This window comes from Colossoma macropomum, unplaced genomic scaffold (genome assembly GCF_904425465.1).
Source record: "Colossoma macropomum unplaced genomic scaffold, Colossoma_macropomum, whole genome shotgun sequence".
NCBI lineage: Eukaryota > Metazoa > Chordata > Actinopteri > Characiformes > Serrasalmidae > Colossoma > Colossoma macropomum.
The window spans coordinates 11,044,115-11,058,457 of NW_023494786.1; the positions used below are offsets into that span (position 1 = coordinate 11,044,115).

The 14,343-nt window shown below is 40.7% G+C and overlaps 1 protein-coding gene across 1 annotated transcript in view; it reads right to left on the bottom strand.

Annotated features, from left to right (window-relative positions):
- The window catches only part of sik2b (salt-inducible kinase 2b), a 48,212-nt gene that overhangs the window by 31,401 nt on the left and 2,468 nt on the right, over positions 1 to 14,343 (bottom strand). Inside the window, exons 2-3 of the mRNA XM_036560768.1 lie at positions 12,304 to 12,420; positions 8,282 to 8,345 (exon numbers count right to left, since the gene is read on the bottom strand). Coding sequence (XP_036416661.1) covers positions 8,282 to 8,345; positions 12,304 to 12,420 — 181 coding nt within the window. The remainder of the gene's footprint in view (positions 1 to 8,281; positions 8,346 to 12,303; positions 12,421 to 14,343) is intronic.

Here is a 14,343-nt window from a genome sequence, read left to right on the forward strand (position 1 = left end):
TTGGGATTCAATCATAGCAATATACAGCGTGCAAGCAGCTGGGCTTCAGGCTGAACTACTACAGATGGTTTAAAGGGTCACATTAGAAAAGTGCATTATAAGTGTTAAAAAATTAGTCCCTGTAATAAATTTACCGCTTTAACAGTAGCAGCTCTAATAATTATGAATATACATAACATCTCACCGATGCCGCATAGTGTACACTATATAATTTTCATATATCTCACCAATAATGCATCCTACATAAATGTATACAATCATGTATTTTGCCAAGAAGTTGCACACTAAATATATAGCATTTCTAACCAAAAATGCATGCTATATAAATGATACAATTATGTATCTCGCCAATAATGTACACTGGAATACACTGATGTAAACCGAATAAAGCTTCACAAAAATTTATCTCAATACAATAATGCATGCTACAACTACACCTCACTAGCGATGTACACGGTATGAAAACACAATTCTATCAGATTGGCCTTAAGAACAGGCTTCCATTCATGATTCACAAACCCAGTGTCACTTCATAAAAAGAAGAGAAGGGAACATTAAACCACAGACACCAGCCGTTCCCTGGAGATGAGTGCAGGCCATGGAGGTGGTGCTGGTGGTGGCGGAGAGCGATGAGCCACAGTAGGGAGGCCCTGTGGTGTGGGCGCAGGGTAAACATCCCTCTGGATGGTGCAATCATGCGGTCACCACGCCCAGGAGTGCTAGGTCAGCCCCTGGCCCTCGGCCCATGGCCAAACCCGCAGCCCTCACACATTCCTGCCCTGCTTTGCACCCGCCCCGGGGCTCCGGCTGGGCCACACTGGCAGCGGGGTAACGCACGCAGGGCATCATTCTCCACGTGAGCTGTTTCGCAAACACCAGTGGTGGTGGACACAATAAATACAATTCAGGGCCTCCATCGCGGCTTCGGCCATAATATTTACTCTGACAGCCATAAATCCGGCCTTAGCCAACATGCGAGCGGACAAGATTGTGGGCGGGTGCGAAAGCCGCGCTGGGCCAGCCCGAATGTGTTTAAAAATGTGGGCAAAGCGTGTTTACGGTGCACGCTGTGCCACAGCGCGGCAGCCACACCACCGCTTCCTCCGCAGCACGAGACAACAGGACAAACATGACAAAGCAGAAAAAGAGCAGACTGCTTCGACCACATCATACAAAAATAGGCTTATATAAAGCATCTACATTTGTGAACTGCATGATCATTTAAAATAATTCATATACTTAAAGCCTAGACATGCTATGACGTGGTATTATTAATTACAACAGATCCTGTACCAATATTGACTATAGATTCAGAGTGTTTACTTTTGCTATCCTACATTCAACATTTTAATAAACATTAGGCCTAGTTAGCGGGAAAAACAAATATGAAGCATAATGGATAAAGACTGAAATTCAGAAGAATACAAACTGATGTGAAACTGATTAGAGATCAGGTGCAACATTCCATCAACTGTCTCCTTTCGAACAAACCATTCCTGAATCATGTCGCTAATCAAAAAACACACCTGACCAAGGAATGTGTCATACTCCTCTGAACTGGCAAGCAGGCACTGAGGTACTGCATGTTTTCATGAACGTCTCTATTATTGTAGATAATGCTATGCTAGATAATAATACTGCAGAAATGCTGTACTTACACCTAACCCCACCCCAACTTTAACCTCAAAAACTATTTACTTTAATTTGTTTGTACATTTTTTGTTGTATAAACCTTCCAAAAGTCCTTACAATGTCAAAAAAATCATGTTTCCCAACATCGTGGGGACGTTTGATCTCCATAAAGAGTTGAATACATGGTCATGCACACGCTCTCTCTCTCTCCACAGTGCTGCTCAGCTGGTGGTAATCACTAGCCAGCGGTACTAAATATCAGTTTGGCATGAGTGTGTGGGACTTGTGGGCTGAGTAGAGCTGCACTGCGGTGCTCTAATCTCAAGTGTATTTACCCCTGGGCATTAAGTGAGCTCCAAGGATAAACACAAGTGTTCTCTTTGTCAAAGTTCACCGTGTCCGAGCCGTTCAGCTGACCTAAAAAAAACAGTTAGCACCTGTACAACTGGGCTTGCTGTTCACTCAGCCAAACACAAAAGAGGAGCAGTCACACCACCATACACACGACTGACTCATAGCCATGCTGTCAGAAGAGGCAAGAAGCAAGAGAGCAGCCGAGGAGAGAACTCAGTCAGGAGGGATGAATCTGCGAGAAGGAGAGGGAATATAGGGAAAGTAGTATATGAAAGATAGTGGAACCTCTTTAATATAAATATTGTGTATTTTCTGTGTATCATTATATTATCTGCATTAATGCAATAGATCCACTGTGTATACACAATATGGATGTATAAAGTACATATTTTAATGGTGCATAGTAAAGGCTAGTTGTGCACCAACACTGACGTGAAACGTGCTGGCAATTAAATTCAGTATCGATTAGGGATGTGCACGGGTACTTGAGTCCTCTGTTAACCATTCGAGTACAGGCTAACACTTCAGGGAAATGCCGATTTTATGTTTTAACAGGATTGTAAAATATGACAGTTCTGCATGTAAGCACATTGTACTTTGCTACTACGAAACACGAGTGCCTGAACGTGAGCATGTTGCCAGGACTGTGTTGATCAAGATGTGACAGAGAAGGCATACAGTGCCCACTCAGTTCTAGCTTGGCATTTTAGCTAAGTAGGACAATTACTCTAGCTGATTTTGGCTAGTTTCAGAAACAGTAATGATATATTTTTCTGACAAAGTAACTTGTTGACACCTCATCCACTGAGAAGAAAGGACCACCTGTAAGAAGACAAGAAGTCTTCATCAGTACCCAATATTGTACTGGTTAGTGCTAGCTGTTAGCTAAATTTTAATAAAACATATTTTCAAATTTCAACCTCCAGTGTTGTCATCTAAAAAGTAACATTTCTATGCAAAAGTTATGTTTTGTTGTTCCTTTTTCCTTCCCTGCAATTAACTTGATATTCGTTCATACAAATACTTAGAGTTAGTGAGACTTAAATACAGTATCGGCAATGTAACGGCACTTAAAAACAGTACTGTATCAGAAAGATACCCACACTTAAATACAGTATCGTATCGGCCCTGGTACCAGCACTTAAACACAGTATTGTATCGGTCCCGATACCAGCACTTAAATACACAATCGATATTGGCCCTGACAGCAGCACTTGAATACGGTACCAGAATCAGCCCCGTTACTGGCACTTAAATACAGTACCATATCAGCCTGATACTGGCACTTAAGTACAGTATCGTATCGGCCCTGGTACTGGCAGTTAAATGCTGTATAGTTATCAGCCCAATATTGGCACTTATATGCTGTACAGGTATCAGTCCCGATTCTACCACTTAAATACAGTATTGTATCAGCCCCAATACTAGCACTTAAATACAGTATTGTATTGGGCCCAATACTGGCACCTAAATTTAGCACTGTATCGGCCCTGATACACTTAAATACAGCGCTGTATCTGCCCTGATACTGGCACTTAAATACTGTATCGGTATCGGCCCCAATACTGGTACATAAATACAATGTTGTTTGGCCCCCGATACTGGCACTTAAAGACAGTACTGTCTTTCAGTTCAGTATTGTAACAGCCCCAATACTGGTACTTAAATATAGCATTGTATTCTTTATAAAGAATTTAACTTAAGAGCCCTCAGTACACACTAAGCCTTCACGGCACTTCATACAGTACATACATTAATGTCATGGCTAAATACTCTAAGCGAGCAAAAGAGACTTCAGGTCACAGAATTAAGGCTCTGTACAGGGCATTTAGCCATACTTACAGTATGCCACATCAAATTTCTAAGTGACTGCATGTGCGATGACATGCCCTTCACCTGTCATTTGCTGCCAAGCCATGTAAAACTGACCCAGCATCTGGACACATAATCAAACCTATGGGACAAAACTCCAATGGACCTAATATATACCTGTGCAGAACACCAGGGTTTTCTATCCCATTACTGAGACCTAGCTGCAGCAGCTTGAACCTCAGGTTCCCTCCGAGACTGGAGAGAGCCGTTAGAGGACGGAGGAAGGAGGAGACTGGCCGTGGGCAAACAGGAGTGTCAGAACTGATCTGACTCAGATGACTTGCTCTTCCTTCTTCCAAACACCCACTTTCTGCAGTACTCTGCATTTGTAAAATATGCATGGCCTACATTCCCATCCCAATCCCAACTTCAAACCGTTGTCGCTCTCTCTCTACTTCTTGCTCTCTTGTGTTCTCTCTCTTTTTCACAGTCTCTCTTTCTTTTTTGTTTTCCCTCTCTCTCTCTCTCTTTCTTATGTATACTTTAGGCTATACTCTCTCTCTTGCTGTGCCTGTGCTTTTGCGCAGCTTCTCATTATTCGAGCCTGACCCAATTTCCAGTTTGCTCCACTGCAGCAGCTCAGCTGGCTCTGAGGCTGTGGGGCAGACAGGCTTTCCTTGGCAGGTTCGTCCACGGCCAGGTTCCCCCTGCACAACTCAGCACACCCCACACTATACCAAGTACTTAATGGACCAGTATGAGCCATTCTTTGTTTGTCTTAGAGGTGGAGAGTCGAGAGCTGCCAATTAAACTTGGGTGCTTCTATTGTAGCCTGAAGAAAAAGGGGTACAGCCTGGCCTCCTCTGCTTAATCTGCTTATTATTGCTTTTCTTCCACATCAAATTTCTAAACGGATCAGTCTGATCTACTTTTCAAGCTACTGCAGAAGCAAAACACTTTTCTGGCTGATATATCCAGGCTGTTTTCTTGGTACACCACTTCAAGCACATGGTGCAATGGCTTTTGGTACTGATAGTCTTTTTCCTTTGTTTGTTTGCCCCATAGATAAAGCTAATGTGTACAGCTTTAGGGGGAGTTCACACGATGGCAATTTGTCGTACCCATCGAAAGGTCCTACTGTGCAAGAACATATCAATAGTATAGTAGAATATCTTCACTTTCCTGACATTTTATTGTGTTTTTAATTTTAATTCAGCCTTACTCAAATGTATTATATAAACTCAGCTTAATGTTATTATAATGTTAATGCAATTTCTCTGACAATGTGATTTAGGCTACCAATTTACGTAGGGAGCTACCTATGAATACACTCTATGGTAGCGCTTTTTGACAAGGTAGAACAATTTGTCAGATGCATTTGATTGACATATATGAGATTGTTAACGTCCGAGATGATCGCTAAACATTTTGAAACAGCATAACATGTCTATAACAAGACACAGAAAAAAGGCAAGAATACAATTCGCTTTGCTCAAAAACAGCCAAAACTAGCTAATCTTCCATGTTTGATGAATGACTGACTAGAGAGAAGATATTGATTGGACAGCTGTGAATTTTTCATGGGCAACCAGTACAAAAGTTGACAGCTTTTCAACTCGAACACTCATTTAAACCATACTGCGCAGGATAGAGGAGTGATTTTTAGTTGCTGTGTGGGTTTTTTCATGGATAACAATGAAAAATGTTTTAGAGAGTCTGAAAAGCTGTCGTCTGAACTCCCAATTAGGCCATACAAGGCATTTTCTGTGCTCCACAGCGGAACTGTTGGCTGGGGAATTGTTGATTTTAAGGTTGTTCACAGTTGGTCGTCATTTTTACTTAGCAATTTCAATTAATACTGGACTGAATTTGCAACCTGAACACAACGTTTCGTTTCCTCTCCATTAACTTATCTGCTCTCTGCTGTGTGATGTAAGCCTATGAGAAGCGCAAAGGGCTGAAGAGCATTCTCATTTTGAAAAATAATAATCTTTCATAATCTGCCTATGATGGGCAGCAATCTTGATAGCGCTGTCGAAGGTTGCATAACAGTATTATCTTGTGCAGCCAGCAATCTTGCAGGACAAAATGGCTTTTCAGTATGTAATACCTGTAAATCTCAAAATAATCTAGTACATGTCATCTGAAGAACAACTTTGTTAATATAGTTATATTATAGATCAAATGGGCAGTGTCTTTACCTTGAGCCTCCTCTGGATGCTTTTCCCTCATCTTAAGCCCCAAATACAAAAAGTCTCCAGCCAATCAGTCTGTTCCAGCCTCAACACCCATCTTTATCTTGCTTTGTCAAAACAAGGGCTGTTGCCACATCTAACATGAGGGTCAAGCTGTCCACAGGCCGCTTATACCACTGCAGTCATTTAGAGGAAATGTCGCGTGTAACATTTGTTTTTCATTACAGACAAAAACAGTTTTCCAAGACTGATCAAAGTGGTCAAAATCGCAGCCTTCATAGTGATTAAGGTAAAAGCTTCTGGCTCAGAGTTATATGGTTCAATGAGCTATGAGTGTGCTTCAAACCAAAGCTTGCAAGCTGGATGCGAAAGCTGAGCTGGGTCGACTGTCAACAAGTGAAATCTCTGGTTGTTGTGAATACAGCCCCTATCAGATGAGGCCAACAACACAACAAACAATTCTGGTATGCCAAAAAGCACCAACGAGAGAGCTAGACGTTCTAGGTTAAAGGGTGCGCTGGGGTCAGGCTTTGCAGGAATTACGGTTTGTATGATTGACGTGTGAGCGGTTTCCTGGTAGCGAGCCACACTGGGTCACGCACTATGAACCAGAAAACAATATTATGTAAGTGTTATGCCAGATGATAATACTTTTCGCTAGAAGAGGCTACCCAGTCAAACTCAAGCACCAACTTGAGCACTCTTTGTTTTGCTACTGAGTTATGAAAGCTAAGACCTTTTTGGGGTCTCAGTGATGCAGTTATATTCAGTTTGTAATGAAAATCATGGCTACAAGAGCCTAACAGCAGACAGAATAGTGATGGTATCTGTACCAAATCGCCAGTACTGATTGTTTATGTCTCGTCTTTGGGCTTGTTTCATTCTGACCTCTAACATTATCAACCAAGATAAACACACTGTGGTTTTCTCTTAGGATGTATTTTGGTTCTTTATTTATGTTTGAGGAAAACTGGTGAAACATTAAAGGAAAAGTTCAGTCAAGTCATTCTAATGTTCATCAGTGAAGTAGTACAATGAAAATTATGTTACGGTAATCAGTGGCTACCAGCTTCTATTCATTTTTAGCCACATTAGCATGCCTGGTCAAGCTATTCTTTTCATACAGTAGAATGCAAAATTTGAATACACCTGGTCAAATTACATGATTGTTAATTTTCTATAAAAGTTATCACATCCTCTACAGACAAGATACTTAAATATGCCATTTCTGTAAATTTTAGCGCAAATTTAGCTACTCTTTAAGCTATTTAGCTACTTATTAAGCCATTAAGATATGGATTTACCAACTTTAGCATATTACAAAAAAAAAACATAAAATATGAAATGTGCCATAACTTTGAACAGGCTACATTTTACGTTTTATTTATTTGTTAAATTCAGCCAGTAACTGTGCATTAAAATGTGCAGAAGTGTGTTCTCAGTAGAGGATGTGTAACTTATTTTCGCTTAAAAAATCAACAAAACATGTCATTTGGCAGGGGCGGCACAGTGGCGCAGTGGGTAGCGCTGTCGCCTCACAGCAAGAAGGGCCTGGGTTCGATTCCCGGCCGGGTGACCAGGGTCGTTTCTGTGTGGAGTTTGCATGTTCTCCCCGTGTCTGCGTGGGTTTCCTCCGGGTACTCCGGTTTCCTCCCACAGTCCAAAAACATGCAGTCAGGCCAATTGGACATGCTAAATTGCCCCTAGGTGTGAGTGTGTGTGTGGATGTATATGTCTGTTTGTCTGCCCTGCGATGGACTGGCGACCTGTCCAGGGTGTATCCTGCCTTTCGCCCGATGACAGCTGGGATAGGCTCCAGCACCCCACCGCGACCCAGAAGGATAAGCGGTTTAGATGATGGATGGATGTCATTTGGCTAGGGGTGCCCAAAATTTGCATACGATTACAGATTACAATGCGTTTGACACAACTATAGGCTACCTACACAGACCACAGAACTATCCAGTGGTCTCAGTGAGGGAGATAATATACCGTGTTGTTTTTAGCTCCCTCAAAAATATGCTTGTCATCCTTTGTACTAACCCAATCATATTTCTTAATAAAAATGTAGACAAAATCTTGAACTCAACATAAAACTTTGCTTGAACATTTCATCGCACTTTCATTTTCCCCTTTATGACAAAGGGACTTTTTGATGTGACACAAAAAACTGCTGCTCAGACATTGAAAAATATTCAGCTGTAACATCAGAAAAGCTCTTAGAACGTTAGCTTTTCCTCTGTAAAATATCCCTGAGCCATTCATGCATCCGTGTGAAAGCCACTTACCAAAAATTTCTCCATTCTTGGCGTACTCTGTCACAAGGTAGAGCATATTCTTGGTCTCCATGACCTGTAAAAGAGCATAAAGTATTTTTAACAAACAAATCTACTGCAGTAGTACTTTACTACAGCCTACATACATACACAAAATGCAACTTTATGCAACCGCAATATGCCTCACAATGAGTCTGAAATTAACATTCAATTTACTAAGACCATTGTTTCATGTGATGATGATTAATTGTGTCTCCACTTAGTAAGATTGAAATCCAGTTGCTGTATGTTCTGTCGTATGTAAATTACCACATATACACAACCAATTGCGCTGTTCTTTGTTTTCCTATTCTATTTAAAAGATGATTGCCACCTTAAAAATCACAATTGTGCATGTTGTTATGTACTCCAAAAAGTGTCTGTTTACAATAATTAGTCTCCTATATCTGGCAAAGATTAACCAAACTGGTGCTTTATTTTAACTAGTCTGGGCTGGTAACTGAATCAAACTCAGAGGAGAAACTCATGTTAGGAGCTAAACCAAAAAAGCAGAAAAGCCTCTGTTCAGTGGTGGCGGTCCAGTGGGCAGTCTTTTCCCCATACGCAAAAAACAAAAGGGAGGCACAGTCACATTATTGGGAGAGTTTTTAACTGGCTTGGAGAGATGGATGATTTAGACTGGTATAACATCTGGCTAAAACACACCTCCTGATTGGACTTAAATCTCTTTAAAAAGAGTCTTGGGTGCACTTACACCTGCATTCTCATGTGAATAATCTATCTGAATATAATCCTGATACTCAAGACACACAAAACAACCAGGTGTAAACGGTTTCTAAGGCCATATGCTTGCATGTCTGTGAAGTGACTGGTTTAAAAAGTGGTGAAAAAGCAGAGCCGTCAACAACCTTGAGTCAAAAGAGAAAGTGAAAGTTTAGTGATGAAGAGAGAGCGGTGTTCTCTCCCACCAAAACATCTCAGACATGGATGTAACTTTACTCCAGATAAAAAAAAGAATTTGTAAGACAATAACACCCGCATTACGGGTACATACTGTGGCTGCTTATTGTGGCTGCTTCAAGGATCACTTTGCCCTGGGTCTTCTTATATACATGCATCTGATTCTGAAGTAGTTTTAATCTGTGGTATATATTCTTTAGGCACATGTTTATGTTTGTGCTTCTGTTGATTCGTGTCTGCTGCCACTGTCTGAGGAAATCTCCCAACATCACAGTTGGATTCAAAGGTGGAGAAAATTCTATGGAAAACCACCCACAGCTATTTTGCAAAATGAGTACAGGTTGGGCAATATGGAAAAAATCATATATCACGATATTTATTTTTATATTTTGACAAAATATGCTAGAAGTGTCAAATTTAAAAACTGCTGTCAAAAACTGCAAATACAACTACAAATGATTACTCAACTTTTCACATACTGTGTTGCATTAACTCTACAGGACTTATGCTGTCTTTTAAATAAAACATACAATTGGTCAGTGTTCTTTGTAACTCAGAATGCATACTGTTTATCACATTATCACAAAAGTATCACAATAACAATTGTTTGCTTAATTTTGAAGACAAAAAAACATTTTGTGAGATCCTCCCTCAAATGCATATTTATGAAAGAAGGAAGCGTGTTTTGCATTTTTACATAAATGCACATTTAGGTGCGTGCAGCAGCTTTGTACATAGCAGACGGCCATAATGTGTCCGATTTACGGCTGAAACTGACGCAGAAGGCTTAGTACATCGGGCCCAGAGTGTCTCATGCAGCACACTAGATGATCCAGTAGGATGACAAAGACAAACAAAGCACATGGCGAGAGCACAGTGGGTTCACACACAAGACAGAACAACGGGTCCATGTTCAAAACGGACAAAATGTACAGGGCCTGCTGCTGTCCCTGTAGCAGCATTCATATGTCTCATTTAGTTAGCGGCACAATGGTGTAGGCATGAATCAGACTGGCTTGCTGTTGCTTGGCCAGATTGTAAGCTCGATTCATAAAGCCACGACAGAGCCAGCGATGTGTGGGAGGACTCCAAAATTAGCCAAAGAAAACAAAGAGATGAATAGGGCTAAATGTAGGCAGGAGAGAGGATCTATTATAAATCTGATATGTGCAGCCAGGCCCACAGAAAACACTACTCTAGGCCCTTTCCACAGGCAATTGGATTGGATTCTCTGATACATCTGCTTCGTTTGTGCCGAGACGGTCTTGTTTAAATCAACATTATTGGAGCACAACTGCTTTCTATAGGATTTTCACATTTTACCTTTTAAAGACAATACGCTGTTGACTAATAAAGTCAGTGGAATAGTCCAATACATGAATCATGTTCTTAAGCCATGTTTTCCTTTCCAGAAACTTGTCTAGATGGAAGCCATGATCTCAGGAAATTTTCATAACATGCTGACCACAAAGTACTTCTGGTCCAAATCAGCTGCCAAATATGCAAATGCCTGGAAATAACTAGAATCATCTCATGCAAATGTTAGCGTTACGCTGTACAACTGTCCTGCTAAGGTTCGACGTGACAAACCACTGGTGTTCTGTCACTTCATCTTTAATGATGGGTAACACTGCTGTGAAACTGTCATCACGCAGCAATTAGACATGCAATGACATACCCAAGTAGCCAGAGAAACAGTGATGCTAAGAAAAAAAGGCAACTAGTGGACAATGCCTTTTCCCTTGCATGTAACCTTTGTACGTTTTATGGTTCAATGAGACAGGCCTGAAAAATGATAATTACGGGGTAATGCTGTAAATATATGACGTGGGATCTGAGCCACAGATAAATATTGACAAACTGTTGTAGTGTACAGAGCATGAATACGTGTTTGCGTATGTGGACCCTGGTTTCAGGCAGATGGGGCTGAGGGAAGCTGGGGGTTTGTGATGAGGCAGCGGGAGCCTGCCGAGCTGCCCTCTGTTTACGTGGCCCAAGAGGAAATGACTAATTGACCCATGCGGCCTGAATGGAAGAGCTGTTGGAAATAATGATACACCGCGATTACACAGCCACACTTGGACTGACGCCGCTCGGTTGTATAATAATGAAGCGCTGTTCACATTCCCAACGACCGAAGTGAACCAAGGCCTTACGTAATGGGGCTTGGAAGTAACTCTGAAAGAGGAGTTATCTCTTCATGAAGAGTTTGTCTGCTGCTATAGCCAGACTACAGCGAGCAACTTGACTTTCTACTGTAACACAGGCCAACATCCAGTTGGGCTATGAGTTTAATGAGGACTTATGAAAGTCTGGACAGATAGGGAGAAGTTAGTCATTAACTATGGCCTGAGAGCCGATGACATCCACACTGGTCTGATACAACAAACATCAGCGGCTGATGAGGAAAAGCAGGAGAACAAGCATCTTAGCACGTAGAAGTCGCAGCTATTGTCAGCAATAATAAAAACATGGTGTAATTCCACTCATCAGCCATAAAATTGTTTATCAAGGGTTCTTTAGTAAAGGCAATGGTTAAATACATAGCTGTGAACACTCAAAAGAAACATCTGAATACATAAAGGGTTCTTTGCCTAGTTAAAAGATTCTTGTGTGATGAAAAAGTATACATATATATTTTAAAAATGGTTCTTTCATGGCACCAAGAAAGGATCCACTGTTGTCACAGAACCCTTTATTGGCACTATACAAACACCTCTTTTGCTAAGAGTGAGCTTTTATTTGCAAAGGCATTTGTGTTCATAGGCAGAAGAGGAAATATTTTATTACCATTTAAATTTAAAGAAAAGTTTCTCTTGTGCATACGGTCTTTTAGATTTCTGCCAAGTTTTTGTCACTGTGACAGAACCAAAGTAACGCAAGAAAGTTAGACACGCAGAGGCAAAGCTGCTGAATGTAAATCAGAATGTAAATCGAATGTAAATATAATTCTTTGCTTGACTCACAATGTAATAAATATGTGGTTACGTAATAACATTTCGGTAGCAAAGCAAACTGATAGTAATAAGTCTCAACTTCAAACCGTTAATAAAATAAAAGGGGCTAAGCGTTACCTGGTACAGCTTAATGATATGTGGGTGGTCCAGCATTTTCATGATCTTCACTTCACGATAGATCTTCTCCAAGTTCACAGAGTCCAGCTGGGTCTTGTCTATGATCTTTATGGCCACCTGTTGAATCAAGGGCACAGCAAACACACTATAGTTAGCACCCAGACTAATGCCTGAGGCTGCAGCCTATGTGCATTCATTAGTCTCAGCACTGCCTGCGATGTGAGCAGAACCGGTCCTCACAGTCCCCAGTGCAGATGAAAGGCAGGTCACATGTGAGAGGTGCCAACACGCACCTGTCTGCCAAAGCTAAATGCCCTGTGTGTGATTAACTAGCTTAATAATTCAAATAATTTCCTCCGGCTAAAGATCACCGGTTGAGGAGAAGCAGTAAACTCCTTGATTTTCCAGGCTTGATGAAGTGTTAATCTCCACCTCCTTCAGATGAAGCAGAGGAGAAAGGACAAGGCAGAGGCATAAGAGCACGCTCTTGGTGTAAAGAAGCACAGGCTCTGTAGGACACCAACTCTGTCAAAGGAGAGGTGCATGCTGTGACCTGGAGCCTGTAGTCTGGACACGAGTCCACTTTTAGTTCCATTGGCAATGTCAACATCAATTTGCAGACAGTATAATCATTCATTTGCCTGCTTTCTCTAACTGTTAACCCCTTAAACCCCAGGCTTTCATAGAAGTTACAGAATAATAAGTCTTAAAGACGAATTCCGATTTATCAAAATGTCTGCATAATTAAATTATTAAGATGTAAACAAAGTCATTCAGTGTGGTGTGATGTGAAATAAGTAACTAGAGAAATGTACTGAGTATTGTTCACAGTGGTGGTGATAGGAACCAGACGTCTTAAAAGTTTAATACTTCTAAAAACCCGCTTCATGGAAAGTTATTACATTATATGATTACGAATATGCGGCCTGATACCCAAGAAGGTTTTAAGATACGTTTTGACTGTATGTTTTAAATCCCTCTATGGTGGAGAGGTACATGCAGTGTGTCGCAAGGCAAAATTGTCCCCCAGAATTTTTCAAATTTTACACTATTTTATCATTATCAACTTTTTAACATATAAAGACTCAGAAAGCATGTGTAGGTTCACTGGTGGTTTGGGAGGGTAAATAAAATGGCTATATTTGTGTTGTAGGCTCCTGGTTCCTGTCACCACCACTGTACAGAAAATCTTAGTCAGTAATTTTTTCTACAATAGCCTTTTCACATCAAACCACCCTGAATGACTTTGTTTACATCTCAGAATTTGAATTATATAGACATTATGAATCAGCGTAATTCCCCTTTAAAGACAATAACTGAATAATCAGTCTAGAGTTCAAGGAGTTCACACAGTTATCACAAGATAACACACGCACCGTTTTATTCACTGTTAACTGCTTCTCGCTTGTAGCTCATTTAACAATCAAAGACATCCTGTTGAAAATGTGAATTTTAAACTTTCAACTGATACCATAATTATGTTGCTAAGTAGAAGCAGATATGCTGTATTGTAATTTAAATATGATGGAAATTATTGTTTTTTACAGTCTTCCTTAGCAGAAAAAAAACATCCTTTATATTTTTGCCACATTTGTGTCATTTCTTGACATCAAAACAAACACAGTGAAGATCTCAATACAGATAATAACTCAAATGTAAATGCAATTCATTATGTAACTCACCATGTAATAAAATGTACAATTACATTTGAAAAGTATAGCAAAACAAAAGCAAAAGCTCTCGATTTCTAAGGCTTGAGCTGACTGTATCCCTTTAAGGCCCTAAATTTGTCCCAGATTTTGAACTGAACTGAAATTCCCCAGAACTGAGTTTCAAAAACAGTCTAAACACATAACGTGAGATATCGTGACACAAACACTTTCACTAGAATTCTGCTAATCATGCTGCCACAAACGGAACTATGCACAGCCAGCTAGTTATCACTAGCAGTAAGTGAGGTGACTTGTCCAGCTGACCACTGAATGCCCTCTGAGGTCATGGACATCGCTGGCACGAGGCGTGGAGCGATCTTCTTCAACA